The 16,926-nt window shown below is 47.2% G+C and overlaps 1 protein-coding gene across 1 annotated transcript in view; it reads right to left on the bottom strand.

Moving 5' to 3' along the window:
• Window positions 1-1,550: 1,550 nt before the first annotated feature.
• Window positions 1,551-16,926, bottom strand: part of zgc:158432 (uncharacterized protein LOC555281 homolog) — a 34,892-nt gene continuing 19,516 nt past the window's right edge. The window contains exons 5-7 of the mRNA XM_038776306.1: window positions 10,589-10,680; window positions 2,821-2,992; window positions 1,551-2,345 (exon numbers count right to left, since the gene is read on the bottom strand). Coding sequence (XP_038632234.1) covers window positions 2,220-2,345; window positions 2,821-2,992; window positions 10,589-10,680 — 390 coding nt within the window. The 3' untranslated portion in view covers window positions 1,551-2,219. The remainder of the gene's footprint in view (window positions 2,346-2,820; window positions 2,993-10,588; window positions 10,681-16,926) is intronic.

Here is a 16,926-nt window from a genome sequence, read left to right as displayed (position 1 = left end):
GAAAAAATTCCGAGGGATAGAATTAATTTCTACTTGTAGAGGCAACATTAATCAAGGATAGTCAGCATAGCTTTTACAGGGGGTGATAATGTCTAACAAATTTGATTGATTTTTTTCAAGGAGGTGAAGAGATGTGCAGCTGATGTAGTCCAAATAGATTTCAGTAAGACTCTTGACAAGGTCCGCATGGGAGAAGACTGATCAAAAAGTTAAGAGACCATGGAATCCAGCGCAATTTGACAAATTGTTACTGTGAAAAGCTACATTCCGGCACCTTTTTGGGGAGGCTGGTACGGCAATTGAACCCATGCTGCTGGCATTGTTCTGCATTGCAAGCCAGCTGTTTAGCCCACTGTGCTAAACCAGCCTCTTATAATAATCACTTATTGTCACAAGTAGGCTTCAATGAAGTTACTGTGAAAAGCCCCTAGTCGCCACATTCTGGTGCCTGTTCGGGGAGGCAAGTAGGGGAATTGGACCCGTGCTGCTGCCTTGTTCAGCATTACGAGCCAGCTGTTTAGCCCACTGTGCTAAACCAACCCCGAAAGTTTGTCAATTAGAGGAAGCACCAAATGCAGATGGAACCATACCCCACTACTTTCAGGAAACAAGAAAGAAATTGTGATTAAAATGAGTGTGATGTGCATGTTTGAACAATGTAATTTTAATAGTCAGTATGCTTACAATTAAATACAATTACATTCAGAAGATGATAGATTTATTTATGGTTATTTAATTTGTATCAATTGATACTCATGCTTCTCATTGGTTATGTTGTAATGATTACATTGCAGCTCAAGCAAGAGATTAAACTATTAACATTTGTTAGATCTTAAAAAGGATTTACTTTTTGCAATTGCAAATTGTGACCTTGTTAAAATTTTCTTTGGTCAAGCAATAGTTTCATAAAAAAGGACAGCCTTGAAAAGAGACCAATGGCATTAACTAATGCAGCAAAAACTATTCATGAAAGAAAATAGGAGTTATATAATTACTGTGAATTTCGCCTACCTCCCCCACCCCTTCCCGAACACAGCAACAATATACTTTTTTCTTCGAGTGCCCAATTATTTTTTTTCCAATTAAGGGGCAATGTAACCAAAATTTGCCCAAAAAAAGGTTAGGAGGGGTTATTGGGTTACGGGGATAGGGTGGAAGTGAGGGCTTAAGTGGGTCGGTGCAGAATCGATGGGCCGACTGGCCTCCTTCTGCACTGTATGTTCTATGTTTTATGTTCAATCCACCTACCCTGCACATCCTTTTGGGTTGGGGGGGGGGGGGGGTGTGAGACCCATGCAGACACGGGGTGAATGTGCAAACTCCACATGGACAGTGACCCAGGGCGGGGATCGAATCCAGGTCCTCGGCACCATGAGGCAACGGTGCTAACCACTGTGCCACCGTGTCGCTCCGAGCAACAATATTCTTAAGAGTACATTTTAACTTTGTCATTGAGGCAGGAGGCTGACGACAGAAGATTGGTTGTGTGCTCTGCACCAGTCCAGATCCCCTTATCATTCAAGTATTTATCGTCATCTTTTTCCTTTCCATCTGGATTCTGAAGAGCAAGAGTACCCCTCTAGGCCCCACACGGAAAACCTGGGCCTTCCTACCCTAGGCTTCCCTCCCCAAACTGCAAAGGCCTCTTCACCCACCATGCCCTCCTAAACACATGACCGACTGCAATAGGCCGTTCCTCAAAGTGTCAGTCAAGCAGCCTCCTTCCTCCATAACCCTGCTGTCAACAGTCAACCAACTGGCATCTCCCACTGATGGACTCATAAACAGGTGTGGCTCATGGAGATGAAGCCCTGCAGCTAAAATTTCCCAAGCTTCATGCTGTGGAGGGGTGGATGGTTCCCCTTCTGTCTCAGGTCTAACCCAAACAGTTCCCATTGGAATTTGAAATTGATGCTTCTGTACCCAAAACGGCAAGGAATTACATTCCCGATGCTAACTCCTTCTTAATATGAGTGCATAACATGAGTGCAACGTTTGAAAAGCAGAACATACTGAAAATCTTTATTTGTCACTATTGATTTCATTAGAGCTCTGTTTCATGATCTCCAGCATGGCACTTCATTTCACAATCCCAACAATTATTGATGGTTCGTTTATGTATTGATTTTTAAAAATTGAATTAATCTGCTATGTGAGCAAGTGCTGCTGGCAATGCCTATGCTGAGGTCAGATTCCCTTATATATCGTATCTTCGCTCCTTAATATTGAGCCCTTCCATATCTGGCAGGGTTGTGGAATTGCTGATATCCTGGATCTTTCTGTAGTTGGCCCACTCCAAAACTTTGTCCAGATCCTATTGGAGGCAAAACCCTTATCCCGTTTATCTGCAAAGCAGAAAGACAACATGGTTTTCCAGAGCAACGCAGCATTTTGATTTTATGCCTTACGTTGTTTCTGAGGGAATAAGACAAATGATCAAATAGTGTATCTAAAAGTTCCATGGAGTGAAAGTCTCGGAAGCATTGCAGAGCTAGGCCTACCATTTGGTACTTTAATTATACTTGTGTTTTTAAAATTATCTCATGGCTTTTGCAGCACAGCACGCTAATATTTCTTCAGCACTGAAACACTTTTGTTCAAATTTGAAGGTAGCAAAGCTAAAATGAGGAGCATTGTATTTTCTTCAGGGTATATACTCAGCAGCCAAAAAATGCAACATCAGCATAAAGTAGGATTGATAATGCTTATCTGAGATGTCGGTATTGCTGTGGAAACAATGGTGTGGAAGATTCCAGGAATTGGGGCTAAAAGCAGCTCAGGTGCATAATACTAATGCAGGGATTGATTGGATTGACTTACCTCAGGCCTCTTAAAAGATATGGCAGGAGCTACCCAAGTGTCCTGCTCAGGATATCCATTCACTGGGCGGAATTGGGGAATGGAATGCTGATCTTCATAGTATGACGAACTTGCATGCCTCATAGAAGGTGAAAAATTCTCTTCGACAATATTTGGTTCGGGTTGATGGTAACTAAAAAGAAAGTACATATAGGAAAGGCTTACTGGAGCAAATATGCTTTCAAAACACTTTGGGCACGATCTCCCGGCCACTCAAAGCTGGAAAAGCAGTGGTAGCATGCCTACCGCTGGAACAGAAGCGCTGGGTTCAAGTCCAACACCTGGACTTATTGGCCACTCGAAGAAGCTTTTATATAGTGGTTTAACGGCTGATAATCAGCTCGGGAATCCTTCTACCGCTTACCCCCACTATTCCCCAAAGGGTAAAACACAGTGTAGGTGTGAAGATATGCTAAAAGAAAATAAACAAGATATTAGGTCAGATGACCAGAAGCTTGGTCAGAGGGTAAGATTTTTAAAGCCTTAAAGAAGGAAAGTGAGGTAATGAGCCGGAGAGGTGTAGGGAGGGTATTCTAAGGCTTGAGACCCAGGCAATTGAAGGCATGGACACCAATGGCAGAGCAATTAAAATTGGGGATGTACATGAGGCCAGAATTAGAGGTGCGCAGATATTTTGGAGACTTGTGGGGTTCGAGTAGGGAAATTTGAAAACAAGGAAGAGAATTTTAAAATCAAGGTGTTGCTTGACCAGGTGTCAATGAAGGTCAGCAAGCACAGGAATGACAGAGAAATGCCATTTGCTGTGAGTTAGAGACAGTAGAGTTTTGGAAGACCTCAAGTTTACAAAGGACAGATTGTGGAAGACAAGTGATGAATGTTTTGGAATAGTCAAGTCTAGAGGTAATGAACGTCTGAATGAAGATTGCAGCATCACACACTCTGAAAAAAGGAGAAAGCCAGTTATGTTACAAACAAATATGTTGTCTTTGAGATGGCACGAACAGGAGACCAGAGACTCAGCTTGGGATCATATATGAATAGAATGTTTCATTTCAGACTGTTGCCAGGCAGAGGAATGAAGTCAGTAGCTACGGAACGGTATTCGGAATGTGGACTGTAAACAATGCCTCAATCCTTCCAATATAAATTGGAGAAAATTTCTGCTCATCCAATAGTGGATGTCGGATAAGGAATCTGATAATTTTGCAACAATGGACAAGCGAGAAGAGGTAATGATGCGTTACAGCTAGGTGTCATCGGCGTATATGTGAAAGCTAACTAACATTGTACCTTTGGATCTTGTTGTCGAGAGGCGGCATGCAGATGGAAAATAGGAGGGTGCAAAGGATAGATCCTCAGAAGACATCAGAGATAAATGGTTTGGGACCAAGAAGAGAAGCAAGTGCTTCTCAGGCTATGATTAAGTAGATAAGAATGGAACCACTTGAGAGTAGGCCCACCCAGCTTGGCAAGGGTGGATAGGTAGAGGAGAGGAGGTTGGACCCCCCCACCCCAAAGCCCCAACTCAACTACAAGGGGGTCCTTAGGTCCCCCCCACCTCACATGGGAAGGCAGCCCACTAACCAGATCCCCAGCATGGGAAAATGCTATCCTGGTACCACCAACATGACAGTGTCACCTGGGAAGTGCCGCCTGAACAGTGCCAGGCTGGCACCAGGTGGCATTGTTGGCCTGCCAATATGCCCAGGTGGCATCAACAGTGCCAGGGCCCTACCCTGCCCAGAGGCCAACCACCTAGAGGCCTCCGATCGCCTGGGATTCCCCCCCCCAAAGTGTCGACCTGCCTGGTCCCTGGTTGTGGGGACCAGTAATAAATGGTGCTTGCCTAAGGTCTCCGAGGCAAAGGGGTTAGATCCTATGCCTCGGGTGGATCAGGCAGGCTGCATATTATAGTGAGACTAGTTACTCATTCTAATATGCAAATTTGCCAAATACTGATCCCACCCACAATGCACGGGATCCAGATTGCAACGTCTTGCGAGATCCCGTTAGATCTCGCGAGGTGTGGCGATACGGGTAAACCCCAGAAGAGGCATCTCCCGGTATCTACCACCCCCATTCGCGTCCTATGTGTCTTATATGAAAATAATGTTTAACAATGGTGCAGTATTATATTCTGCAAATCAAATTTGATGTTAGTGTCATGCAGAAATTCACCACCAGAGGGTAATTATTCAGAGGGACTGAGATCACTGAATTTTAGCAGTGGCAGGTTTTCAAGGCGATCTTAAATAACGTGGTCACCATTTAAATTTAAATTAAGAGATCAATTTCTGCATAACCTGTCCGTTGTCTTTATTCAACTGAAGTAAACTAATTATTTCTAGGGAAAGGCTTTCAAAGTGAAAACAGTAAATAAAAAACTTCAGGACCAACTGAATGAAACTGTCAGGAAGCAGATGTAATTGAGTGGATTTAATTGAATGTTTCTGGGTAATAAAGGATAAAATTCGAGTTGGACTCATGTTAAACAAAGGTGTTTTCATGTATGAGGGCTTTTGACTTCAGTTCACACTGTGCTGAGAGATGTGAAAAGTAAATACGAGCTTGGAGAAGAAATATTGCTTAGAAACCAGGGACCACTTTAGGAAAGACAGACCTTGTGATTGATTTTAACTAAATTCATAGCATTTGGAGCTAGGAAGCCAGACAGTGAAAAGCTCCCAGCTCTGTTGGAAGCAGGAACGCCATACAGTGGAGTAATGGGCAAGAAAGCAGGTTCCAGACTTAAAGGACAGCTAACTCTACAAACTAGAGAATGAAGAGAAGTTTCCGTGAATATTAAATTAAAATAGGAAATAAGACCTGGAGCAGCATACCATTCATTAAAGACTGAGCTGGGGGAAATCATAGCCTACAAAGCGCAAAGAGATAGGGAGGAAAGGGTGGCTAGGCAGAAGCTGGTCGACTCCATACTGGAGGTAGACCATAAATACTCCGAGGCCCCGACTGTAGAACTCCTGGCGGAGAGAAAAGAATTACAAAGGAACTTGACCTGCTCTCCACCAGGAAAGCAGTACACCAACTCCGCCAGGCACGCGGGGCCCTATACGAACACGGAGACAAAGCCAGCCGCCTGTGGGCCCACCAACTGAGAAAGCAGGCAGCCTGCAGAGAAATTGCGCAAATCAGAGATACCAGAGGCACGTTGGAAACAGAACCAGAGAGGATTAACAAAACCTTCAAGGCCTTCTACCAAGAGCTGTACACCTCAGAGCCCCCAACGGGGAAGGCTGGGATGAACCGGTTTCTTGACGGACTGGACATACCAGTCGTGGGAGAGGGCAGAAAACGGGATCTGGAAGCACCACTAGCACTGGGAGAGATCATGGAGAGCATTAGCTCCATGCAGGCGGGGAAGGCGCCGGGACCGGACGGATTCCCGGCGGACTTCTACAAAAACTTTGCGACAGCGCTGGCCCCGCACCTGCGGGAGATGTTCACAGACTCGCTAGCTAGGGGCACGTTGCCACCCACGTTAGCACAGGCCTCAATCTCGCTGATACCTAAGAAAGACAAAGACCCAACGGAATGTGGGTCATACAGACCCATATCTCTGCTGAATGCAGACGCCAAAATACTGGCCAAATCCTAGCCAAAGGCTAGAAGACTGTGTACCTGAGGTGGTCACAGAGGACCAGACGGGCTTTGTCAAAGGTAGACAGCTTACCGCGAACATCAGGCGCCTGCTGAACGTGATAATGACCCCCTCCGGGGAGAGAACACAAGAGGTGATCGTCTCCCTGGACGCAGAAAAGGCCTTCGACAGAGTCGAGTGGAAATACCTCACAGAGGTACTGGAGCGGTTCGGGCTTGGAACAGGGTTCACCGCTTGGGTAAAGCTCCTGTACAACGCTCCCATGGCGAGTGTACAGACCAACAATACCAACTCCCAATACTTCCAGCTGCACAGGGGCACCAGACAAGGATGCCCACTGTCCCCGCTGCTGTTCGCACTAGCAATTGAACCGCTAGCAATCGCGCTCAGGGCAGCAAAAAATTGGAGGGGGATCCGAAGGGGAGGTAGAGAGCACAGAGTCTCACTCTATGCGGATGATCTGCTCCTCTATATCTCGGACCCACAAAGCAGCATGGACGGAATCATCGCGCTCCTGAAAGAGTTTGGAGCCTTCTCGGGCTACAAACTCAACATGAGCAAAAGTGAGATCTTCCCAGTACACCCGCAGGGGGGGGTGGGGGGGGGGGGGGGGGGGGCAGCACTAAAGGGGCTGCCGTTCAAACAAGCCCGACATAAATTCCGCTACCTGGGGATCCAAATAGCCCATGACTGGAAAGGGATCCACAAATGGAACCTCACCAGCCTGACGGAGGAAGTTAAAAAGGACCTGCAAAGATGGAACACACTCCCGCTCTCCCTCGCGGGGAGAGTTCAGACGATCAAAATGAACGTACTGCCCAGGTTCCTCTTCCTGTTTAGATCCATTCCGATCTACATCCCCAAGGCCTTTTTCAAAGCGCTGGACAAACTCATCATGGCGTTCGTATGGGGGGTAAAAATGCTAGGATCCCAAAGAAGGTCTTACAAAAAACAAAAACCAGGGGAGGGTTAGCCCTCCCGAATCTACAATTCTACCACTGGGCAGCAACAGCCGAGCGAGTAAGGGGATGGATCCAGGAGCCAGAAGCTGAGTGGGTGCGTGCGGAGGAGGCCTCCTGCATGGGAACCTCCCTCTGGGCCCTCGCCACGGCAGCACTCCCATCCCCACCCAAAAAACACTCCAGCAGCCCAGTGGTGACAGCCACCCTCCAATCCTGGAACCAACTGCGGCAGCAACTTGGCCTGACCAAAATGTCGAACAGGGCTCCCATCTGCAACAACCATAGGTTCACACCAGCACTGACTGACGCCACCTTCAAAAGGTGGAGGCAGGACGGGGGGACACTGACAGTCAGGGACCTATACACGGACGACAGGATCGCAACACTGGACGAACTGACAGAGAAATTTCAGCTAGCTGGGGGAACGAGCTACGGTACCTGCAGCTCAAAAACTTCCTACGAAAGGAGACAAGGACGTACCCACAACCGCCACGACAGACACTACTGGAAGACCTACTGGACGCAAGTATCCTAGAGAAAGGGAACTGTAGTGACATGTATGACCGACTGGTAGATAGGGACGACACCGTACTGGACGCAACAAGGAGGAAATGGGAGGACGACCTGGGGATGGAGATAGGGTGGGGACTCTGGAGCGAAGCACTGCATAGGGTCAACTCCACCTCCACGTGCGCAAGGCTCAGCCTGACGCAACTAAAAGTGGTACATAGAGCCCACTTAACAAGAACCCGTATGAGTAGGTTCGTCCCGGAGGTGGAAGACAGATGTGAACGGTGCCAAAGAGGCCCGGCCAACCACGCCCACATGTTCTGGTCTTGCCCCAGACTCGTGGAGTACTGGACAGCCTTCTTCGAGGTTATGTCCAAAGTGGTGGGAGTGAGGGTGGAGCCATGCCCGATAGTGGCGGTCTTCGGGGTTTCAGAACAGCCAGATCTATTCCTGGGGAGGAGGGCGGACGCCCTTGCCTTTGCCTCCCTGATCGCCCGCCGTAGAATCCTGTTTGGCTGGCGGTCAGCAGCACCGCCCAGAGCTGCGGACTGGCTGTCCGACCTCTCGGAATCTCTCCAAATGGAGAAAATCAAATTTGCCATCCGAGGGTCGGACGACGGCTTCCACAGAACGTGGGAGCCATTCATGCAAACTGTTCCGGGACCTATTTGTGGCCAATGTACAAGAGGAAGAATAGTCGGGGGAAGGTAGCGGGGGGGGGGGGGGGGGGGGCTACAGGTTCGTTACGGGGGTTCGATGGCTAGCTGAGGCCCAAAACCAAACTAAATAAACTGTTGGGGGGGGGGGGGGGGCGCCAGTTACTACTACGAAGATGCTTACCTGTAAATGTGTATGTTAATTTTTGCGTGTTTGTTTTTTTTTTCTCTCCTAACAATTTGAAATTTGTTCAATATAAAATATGAAAACTGAATAAAAACATTTAAAAAAAAAAATTAAAGACTGAGCTGAAAAGTGAAGCAATTGGTGAAGTTGACTTGTGACAATCCCGAGATATCTGAAGTGATCGTATGGTTTGTGATATTTTACTACAGCCTGTGAAGCGATAGTAAAAGCAATTGTGAAGCCACTAGTGGCTGGATCTAAGAGTGAGTGACAGCTTGAAAGCAAAGAAATACTGAAAGGAGAGTTGTAAAATCCTGGAAGTGGATCATTGCTAGGAACTGCTGAGGGAAAGCATTGTTTGAAGGAAGATTCTAAGGCTTGTATTTTTGAGGGTGGCATTTGGAAAACCTTGCGTGGAAGCCAGAGTCCGTGAGATCAGTTGGCCTACAGTATAATAATCATCTGGGGGGATTTGGGGAGAAATCCACAGAAGATCGATTGGGTGGTTTCAGAGTAGGGTGTATCTGACCACAGTTAGCCTGCTGGGTTACAGGAACTGTGGGCGGGATTCTCTGATCCTGAGGCTAGGTATTCATGCCGTCGTAAATGCCGTCGCATTTCACGTTGGTGTCAACAGGCCCCCAGGAGCAGCGATTCCAAGCCCCTCAGTAGGCCAGCATTGCACTGGGGTGATCCATGCCACTCCAGCTGCCGATACTGGTGTCAAATGGGTGCCGCGGGTCTGCGCATGTCGCGCTGCGACTGGTGCGATTGCGCGCATGCGCAATGGCTTCCTTCTCGCTCCGGCCCTGACACAAACATTGCATGGGGCTACAGGGGCCGGCGCGGAGCAACAAAGAAGCCCCCAGCCCGAGAGGCCGATCCGCCGATCGGTAGGACCCGACCGCGGGCCAAGGCCACAGTGGAGGACCCCTCCGGGGTCGGTCCCCCCTCATCCCCTCCCACCAGGCCGCCCCCGGAAGGATTCATGCTGAGGTCCCGCGGGTAAGATGGGCGCAGCGGGACTCAGATTTATTTTGCGCCCACTCGGCCCATCCCGGGCAGAGAATCAGCGGGGGGGGGGGAGGGGCGCTCCGGCCGCGCCAATGGTGCGATTCTCCGGTCTCCGGAGAATCGGCGGACAGGCGTCGGGGCGGCGTTGCGCAATTCGCACCCGACCTGGCGATTCTCCGGCCCGGCGTGGGCTGGGGGAATCCCGCCCTGTGTGTTTACTGAAAACCTTAGCATATTTTGGAACCTGTGCTTTCCTTCAAATCGGTGTAGATTTGTGAAGGTAAGTAGGGCTTGAAGGAGTATTGTATTAGCATCAAACTTTTCATGTTTAATCATTTTTTTGTTGTTAAAGCTAATTGGCAGTCCTGTGACTCTGTTCATCCGCATTTCTAAATAAGTAGAAGTTACAGTCTTTTGAACAGGGTTCCATTCTGGGATCTTCCCATCCAGTACTATCAACTGGGATTGTAATTAAACCATCTGTCTGTTTTAAAATTTGCACTTATCACCTTAAAGTACAGAAACTACATTGTAGTTTAAACCATTAATGACAGCAAAAACATAATAGCAAAATGTTTCCAGGGCCTATCAGCACAATTTTGATAATGGAATTTAGCTCCAATACCAAAGGGACTTCACTGAACTAGTTTCTTGGTTACATTTCCAAATGAAGTCTTCTGTAGGATGTGTACATGCTTATAATGATTTCCCTCTCTAAATTCAATGCATTATTAAGGAGATGATGCAGAGATTAATAGTTACAATTGTGGATCAAATTTTGCATTACAAAATGACACACAAGACACAAAGATTTCCAAACCTGAAATTAGCTTTGGGGATAGGCATAATTTGGGTATTACGGATATGTTCCATCTGGCCTGTATTCGCTTTTGGAATTCTTGGAGGATAAACCTTGTGACAAAAAGAAGCATTGAACATGGAGTGACACTTTCAGTACATTTTTCACAACTGCATCTTAATACAGTAATTATCCAGCCAAAGGCCTAACAAATTGAACAGTAAAGTGCCTCTTCAGCATCAATGATCACAATAGGATAGCTGTTACATTCTGGTTCCTCATGACTCAAGGGGCTGGATTCTCTGATCCCACGCCGGGTCGGAGAATCACTGGAGGTGGCGCGAATCCTGCCATGCTGCTCCGACCCCAGAACGTGCCCCCCCCTCCCCTCCACCAGCGATTCTCCGCGCTTGACAGGCTGAGTGTCCGCCGAGTCCCGCTGGCGTCGTTCGCATGTGGTCCTACCGGGTGGGATCTTGGCGTTCTGGCTGCGGGGGCCGTCCTAGTGGGGGGAAGGGGGGATCCGACTCTGGGGGGGTCTCCACGGTGGCCTGACCCGCGATCGGGGCCTACCGTTCGGCCGGCGGGCTCATTCCGGAGTGGGGGGGGGGCTATGTTCCTCTGCGCCAGGCCCCTGTAGGTCTCCGCCATGTTGCGTGGGAGCCGGTGCGGAGACAGCAACCCGCCAGCATGCGCGGACCCGCGCCGGCCGTGGCTCGCATGCGCGGACCCGCGCCGGCAGTGCTGGGGCCCGTATCGGCAGCTAAGCTGTGTGAACCATGACAGGTACCGGCTTGGAGGAAAGAAGGGCCTGTTCCTGTGCTGTATTGTGCTTTGTTCTTTGAAACCCATGGTGACACGGGCAGAATGTGCAAACTCCACACAGACAGTCACTTAAGGCCGGAATTGAGCTCGGGTCTCTGGCGCTGTGAGGCAGCAATCCTAACCTTTGTGCCTCCGAGCCGCCCAGGCCCATCTACTTGTGACGTTGCGTGTCAGTCTGTCTGATGAGGCTCACAGCACTGACTGCCTTGACCATCTCTGTCCAGGCCCAGTTGATGACCGTGGGCGGGAGCCTCCTGGCCACCCTGGGGAGGTGGGGATCCCGCCGCCCCTCTACCACATCCATCATCGTATCGAGCTCCGAGTCGGGTAAAGTGTAGTGCTACTTTTCAGTAGGCCAACACCTTGGCTGGACTGAAAGTATGTGGAGTGGAGTGCTTCGAAGCTGCTCCAGCTTGTCAAGTTCTCCAGTGCCAATTCTGACCATATTGAATCCGTTGGCGGCGGGAATGAGAATTGCTCTAGGTTAACGTGGGCAGAGTTCTAGTCCATTAGCATGTCCTGAATTACTCCATAAATAGCACCCCCAATGGGAACGCAAACCACATGAAAGTCAGTCCTGGCCTCAGCATTTTGTGTGCGATATAACAGAAAAAGCCCCTCTCACCCCACCTCCTTTGCCGATCCCCGCCATGGGCAGGATGCCAACTGACCCCTGCCAGCCTGACAGTGCCACCTGTACACCTTGGCACCATCAGGGTGGCACCTGGGTGGCACTGCCAGGGTGTCAGACTGTCAATGCCAAGGTACCCAGTTGGCATCAACAGTGCCAGGGTACCACCTTGCCCAGAGGGCAACCACCCAGGACGTCCGATTTCCTGGGAGATGCCCCCAAGTGTCATTCAGCCTGGACCATGTTTGTGAAGCCAAGTGCTAAATGGCGCCGACTCAGGGCCTCTGAGGTGAGGGGATTCAATCCCGTGCGCTGGGTACATCCTGCGTAGACATATCCAACTGAGGTTACCTACTCACTTGAATATGCAAATTGGGGCCCTGCCCATTTTGGGCGAGATCCAGATTGTGATGCCTCGTGAGATTCTGTTAGATCTCACAAGATGTAACGAGCTGGGTAAATCTCACGAGATACACCAGCTGCGTCGCGTCATGAGTCAGGCAAAGCATGGCCATTAGATCACACCCATAGTCTCTCGAAAGGAGAATTTCTTTTTGTCTCTATCCCCATTTAATTTGGTGGTTCCCATTTAAATACAGAACTGTTTACAAATCTTAAAATGCTTTTCAGTATTATGCAGGGCATTTCTACTTTTAAATACCTAATTACTTTTATATACCAGCAGTGGGTGTTTTAATGCTATTAAATCACGTATTTTTTCTCTATTTTCAAACTCAACCTTCTGCTTCCATGCAACCTTCTTTGTCACGACAGATTCAGCTCCACAGATGGTGACAATCCACATCTTCCTTTGGTACCAGAGTAACTCTGAATGGTAGGAGAAGGGCAGCAGGGTAGCATGGTGGTTAGCATAAATGCTTCACAGCTCCAGGGTCCCAGGTTCGATTCCCGGCTGGGTCACTGTCTGTGTGGAGTCTGCACGTCCTCCCCCTGTGTGCGTGGGTTTCCTCCGGGTGCTCCGGTTTCCTCCCACAGTCCAAAGATGTGCGGGTTAAGGGGCATCTTCTTGATTACTATCTCCTTCCACAATTGCACTATTATTCTGTGATTCAATCATTCCCTAATTCAGGCATTGTCAAACTCAGGGGCGCGACCCACGGGTGGGTCACGGGAGGGTGTCGGGATGGTCGTGGAGCCGTTAATAATGCCGGCTGTGAGCGGCCTTCAGACTGGCCAGGAACAGATAAAAAAAATTCGGCCGCACTGCCCATGCATGTCCGATCATCGGCCCGCATGCACACCGAAGATCGGGCACACATCTGCAGTGCGGCCACATTTATTTTTATATGGTCGCAGCATTTTTTTGTTCCAAGTTCGGGAGGCCAATGGGACCATTGGGGCCAAAGGGACCCTAAAACCATTTCCTCCATTTTTGTTAGCAACAAACAAGGTAAAAGAAAATGGTGGGTCGCGCAGGTCAGCCGGTAGGTAAAAATGGTCCCCGGAAAAAAGTTTGAAAAACACTGCCCTAATTGACCCAGCAACTAGCATGATACTTACTTGGCTATTCAATACCTTTGAACTACGTATAAGAAATTGTTCATTAGCTTAATATACTTTTAATAAAATAGAATAACCTTGAGAAATTACTGTAGCAACTCTAGTTTTTCAGTATCTTATTTCAGCAGTGTGATGAAAAAATATTGATCTTCGTCGAAAAGCATATGAAAAGTATTCAAAGATGAACACTGACCTCTGCATAAGTTACAATCATATAGGTGGGAACTTTGCCAGTTGAACCCACAGATTGTGGAGTGTGATTGGCAAAAAATTGTCCGTTCAGGAACTCATATGCGAGAACAATTTGAACACTGTGGCAACGTCACCCTATTAAAGGGGCGGACCTAGCAGCCCATGTGACTGCCTCGGGCCAATGGGAGCGCACAAACCCCGACCAAAGGCGAGTGAGTGGGGGGCCCTGCCACCAGGGACTTGGGCAATGTGGATCCCAGAGCTGCAGTTCTAAGACCCACCCTTAGTGTTCTGTGTCTGTTTATATACCAGCCTTTGTCTTTTTTAATAAACACCTTTGTTACTACTGAAAGACTCCAGAATATTATCTCGAGCCATCATAGATGTATTTGAATTGCAAATTTGTAGTAAACTTGCTGTAAGATAAAGATTTTTACTTGACCAAAAGCAAATTCATGTCAGGTGCAACCATGATATTCATGGTTTGTGCATTGCTTGGATAAGTAATGTATCTAATGAGTCCAAAGTGCTCAGGTGGGAAATCCCCTGAGTTTCTATTTTACAAACTCCACCTTTGCTAACTGTATAGAATCTTCCTCATATGATCCAGATATACTGGACAGTAATGTCCTCAGAGCAGCCCTGGCTCCACATTCTAATGTAGCCAGACACACGGTAGTCACTTTTCTACATATCTGATAATTTCCATACATTGCCCATCACCTCCCAGCCCACGGGCGACCCCAGACTGATGGCGCCCAGCCCCCGACCAGTCCCTTGCCCCCCCCCGGGCTGCATGCCCAAAATGGAGATGGCTGCTCACCTCCACCGATCCCCTCAGCAGCCATCATGCTAGCTTCCCATTTTTAAATGGGAGTGCTAAACGGCACCCGAGCGACCTCTCACTGGGGAGCTGGTTAATTCCCGGGAGGTCGTTGGATAGGGCACCGATATCGTTAATGAGATGGAGATTGCCCTGAAATGGTGACAATTGGCGTCTTGACACATCTGGGCGGGAACTGGAACCCGCCAACGGGTGCGTCCAGTTAGATCGCGAACCGATCTGCATCCACTGTGGATCCCAATTTCAGCCTCTCCAATGATTTAACCGGCACACGTGGATCCGTGCCAGGCGCAACGCGGCTGTTAAATCACGTCCCTCATCTACTCAATCTCGCTTCATAAGAAAATACATTAATTTCAGGAAACAGTTATCACACTACCTCGAATCAGTGTTTTTCTTAGGTAGGGAGATTAAAAGCATACACAGCACTCTTGTTGTGACCCCATTAATGCCCTGTATAATTGTCGTAAAATTTAATTTACTTACATATTACAATCCCTTTGTAAGAAAAATGAACATACTATCTGCCTTCCTTTTGCTTGGTGTATCTTGATGTCAACTTTGTGATTCATGTTTAAGGACATCCAGATTCCTCTTATGGCAAACTTTCCCTAGTCTCTCACTATTCAAACATAGTACTTAAAAAAAAAATCAGACCAAAGTGGATAACTTCACATTTCACCACATAACATTCGAAGTGTTACTTTCTTACCCACATACCTCATCTGTCTATTTACCTCCAAAGTTGCTTTGTGTCCTCCTCACCACTTGCTTTCCCATCTAACTTTGCATCATCAGCAAACATGGATGTATTACACTCAGTTGCCTCTCAGTCATCAATATAAAGTCAAAATAGCTGAGGCCCAAGTACTAATCTTTGGGGTGCTCCACTAGTTACAGACAATTAAATGACCTGTTTATTCCTACTCTCAATTTCCTGTCCATTAATGAATCGTCAGTCGATGCTAAAAATTCACCTAACCCATGAATTTGAATTTTGTGCAATAATATCCTGCGTGGCACCTTATCAAATGCTTTTTGAAAATCAAAACACATTATATCCACATTGGTTCCCCCTTATCATCCCACTAGTTACATCCTCAAAAAGCAGATTTGTCCAATTCAATTCCCTTTCAACATATGGTTAAGCAGAATCAACACTGATTTATGATTTTCTAAAGGCCCTGTTGCCACATCTCTAATAAGAGATTACGGTATTTGCCTATTACTGATATTCAACTAAGATGCCCATCTCTTTTTCCTTTCTTAAAGAGCAGCACAATGATTGCTGCCTCCCATTTCTTGGGAATGGTTTTAGAATTCCAGGAATTCTGGAACATCAAAACTAACGCATCAACTATCTCTGCAGTTTCCCCTTTTAAAACTCTAGGGGGCAGATTGTCAAGTCCTGGCCATTTGTCTCATTAAATTCTCCAGTATTAATTATTTTCTTAAACTGATTTATTGAATTCCTCACTGGACCCTTTGTTGCATTATTTCTAGAATGCTTTTTGTGTCTTCTGCTGTGTTTCTTTAATGTCTCATACATGTTATTATTCCCTTTTATAAATTAACAGTTTCTGTCTCAATGCGGCCCCCATTAATGTTCGTTGATCCTTCCTATTTACATACCTCCTGAAATATTATGTCCCTTACTTGCCTACTCTCATAGTCTCTTTTCTCACTAACATCTTGGTCCTTGATCGTTTGTTGAATTATTAGGCCTCACGATACTCATGTTTATTACTCTTTTGGGCAACATTATAAGCTTATTTCTTTGATCTAATGGTATCTTTAATGGGGAGGCAGTGGCGTAGTGGTTTTGTCACTGGACTAGTAATCCAGAGACCTAGAGTCATGTGTGGTCCCAGGTTCAAATCCCGCCACTGCAGATGGTGAAACTTGAATTCAATAAATATCTAGAATTAGATCATAGAACCATTGTTGATTGTCGTTAAAAACCCATCTGGTTCACTAATGCCCTTCAGGAAAGGAAATCTGTCATCCTTACCTGGTCTGGCCGACATGTGACTCCAGACTCACAGCAATGTGGTTGACTCTTAATTGCCCCTAACAGGCAATTAGGGATGGGCAATAAATGCTGGCACAGCCTGTGATGCCCACGTCCCATGAATGAATAAAAAAAACATCTTTAACTCCCCTTTTTAGCCCTGGCTGGATCATGTTTTCTGCAAGGTTTTAATGCCTTAAAGAAAAGTAAATTAGTTGGAAATTATGCATTAGTTATTTAAATGCTACCTATAGCTTGTCTACTGTAATTTTTTTGGTGTAGTTTCCCCATCTACCTTAACTAAAGTGTCTCTCATATCTGCATAGTTTGCTTCG

Source organism: Scyliorhinus canicula, chromosome 17 (genome assembly GCF_902713615.1).
Source record: "Scyliorhinus canicula chromosome 17, sScyCan1.1, whole genome shotgun sequence".
Taxonomy (NCBI): Eukaryota; Metazoa; Chordata; class Chondrichthyes; order Carcharhiniformes; family Scyliorhinidae; genus Scyliorhinus; species Scyliorhinus canicula.
The sequence above is the reverse complement of the archived record's forward strand: the minus strand, read 5'-3'. Positions and strand labels throughout refer to the sequence as shown.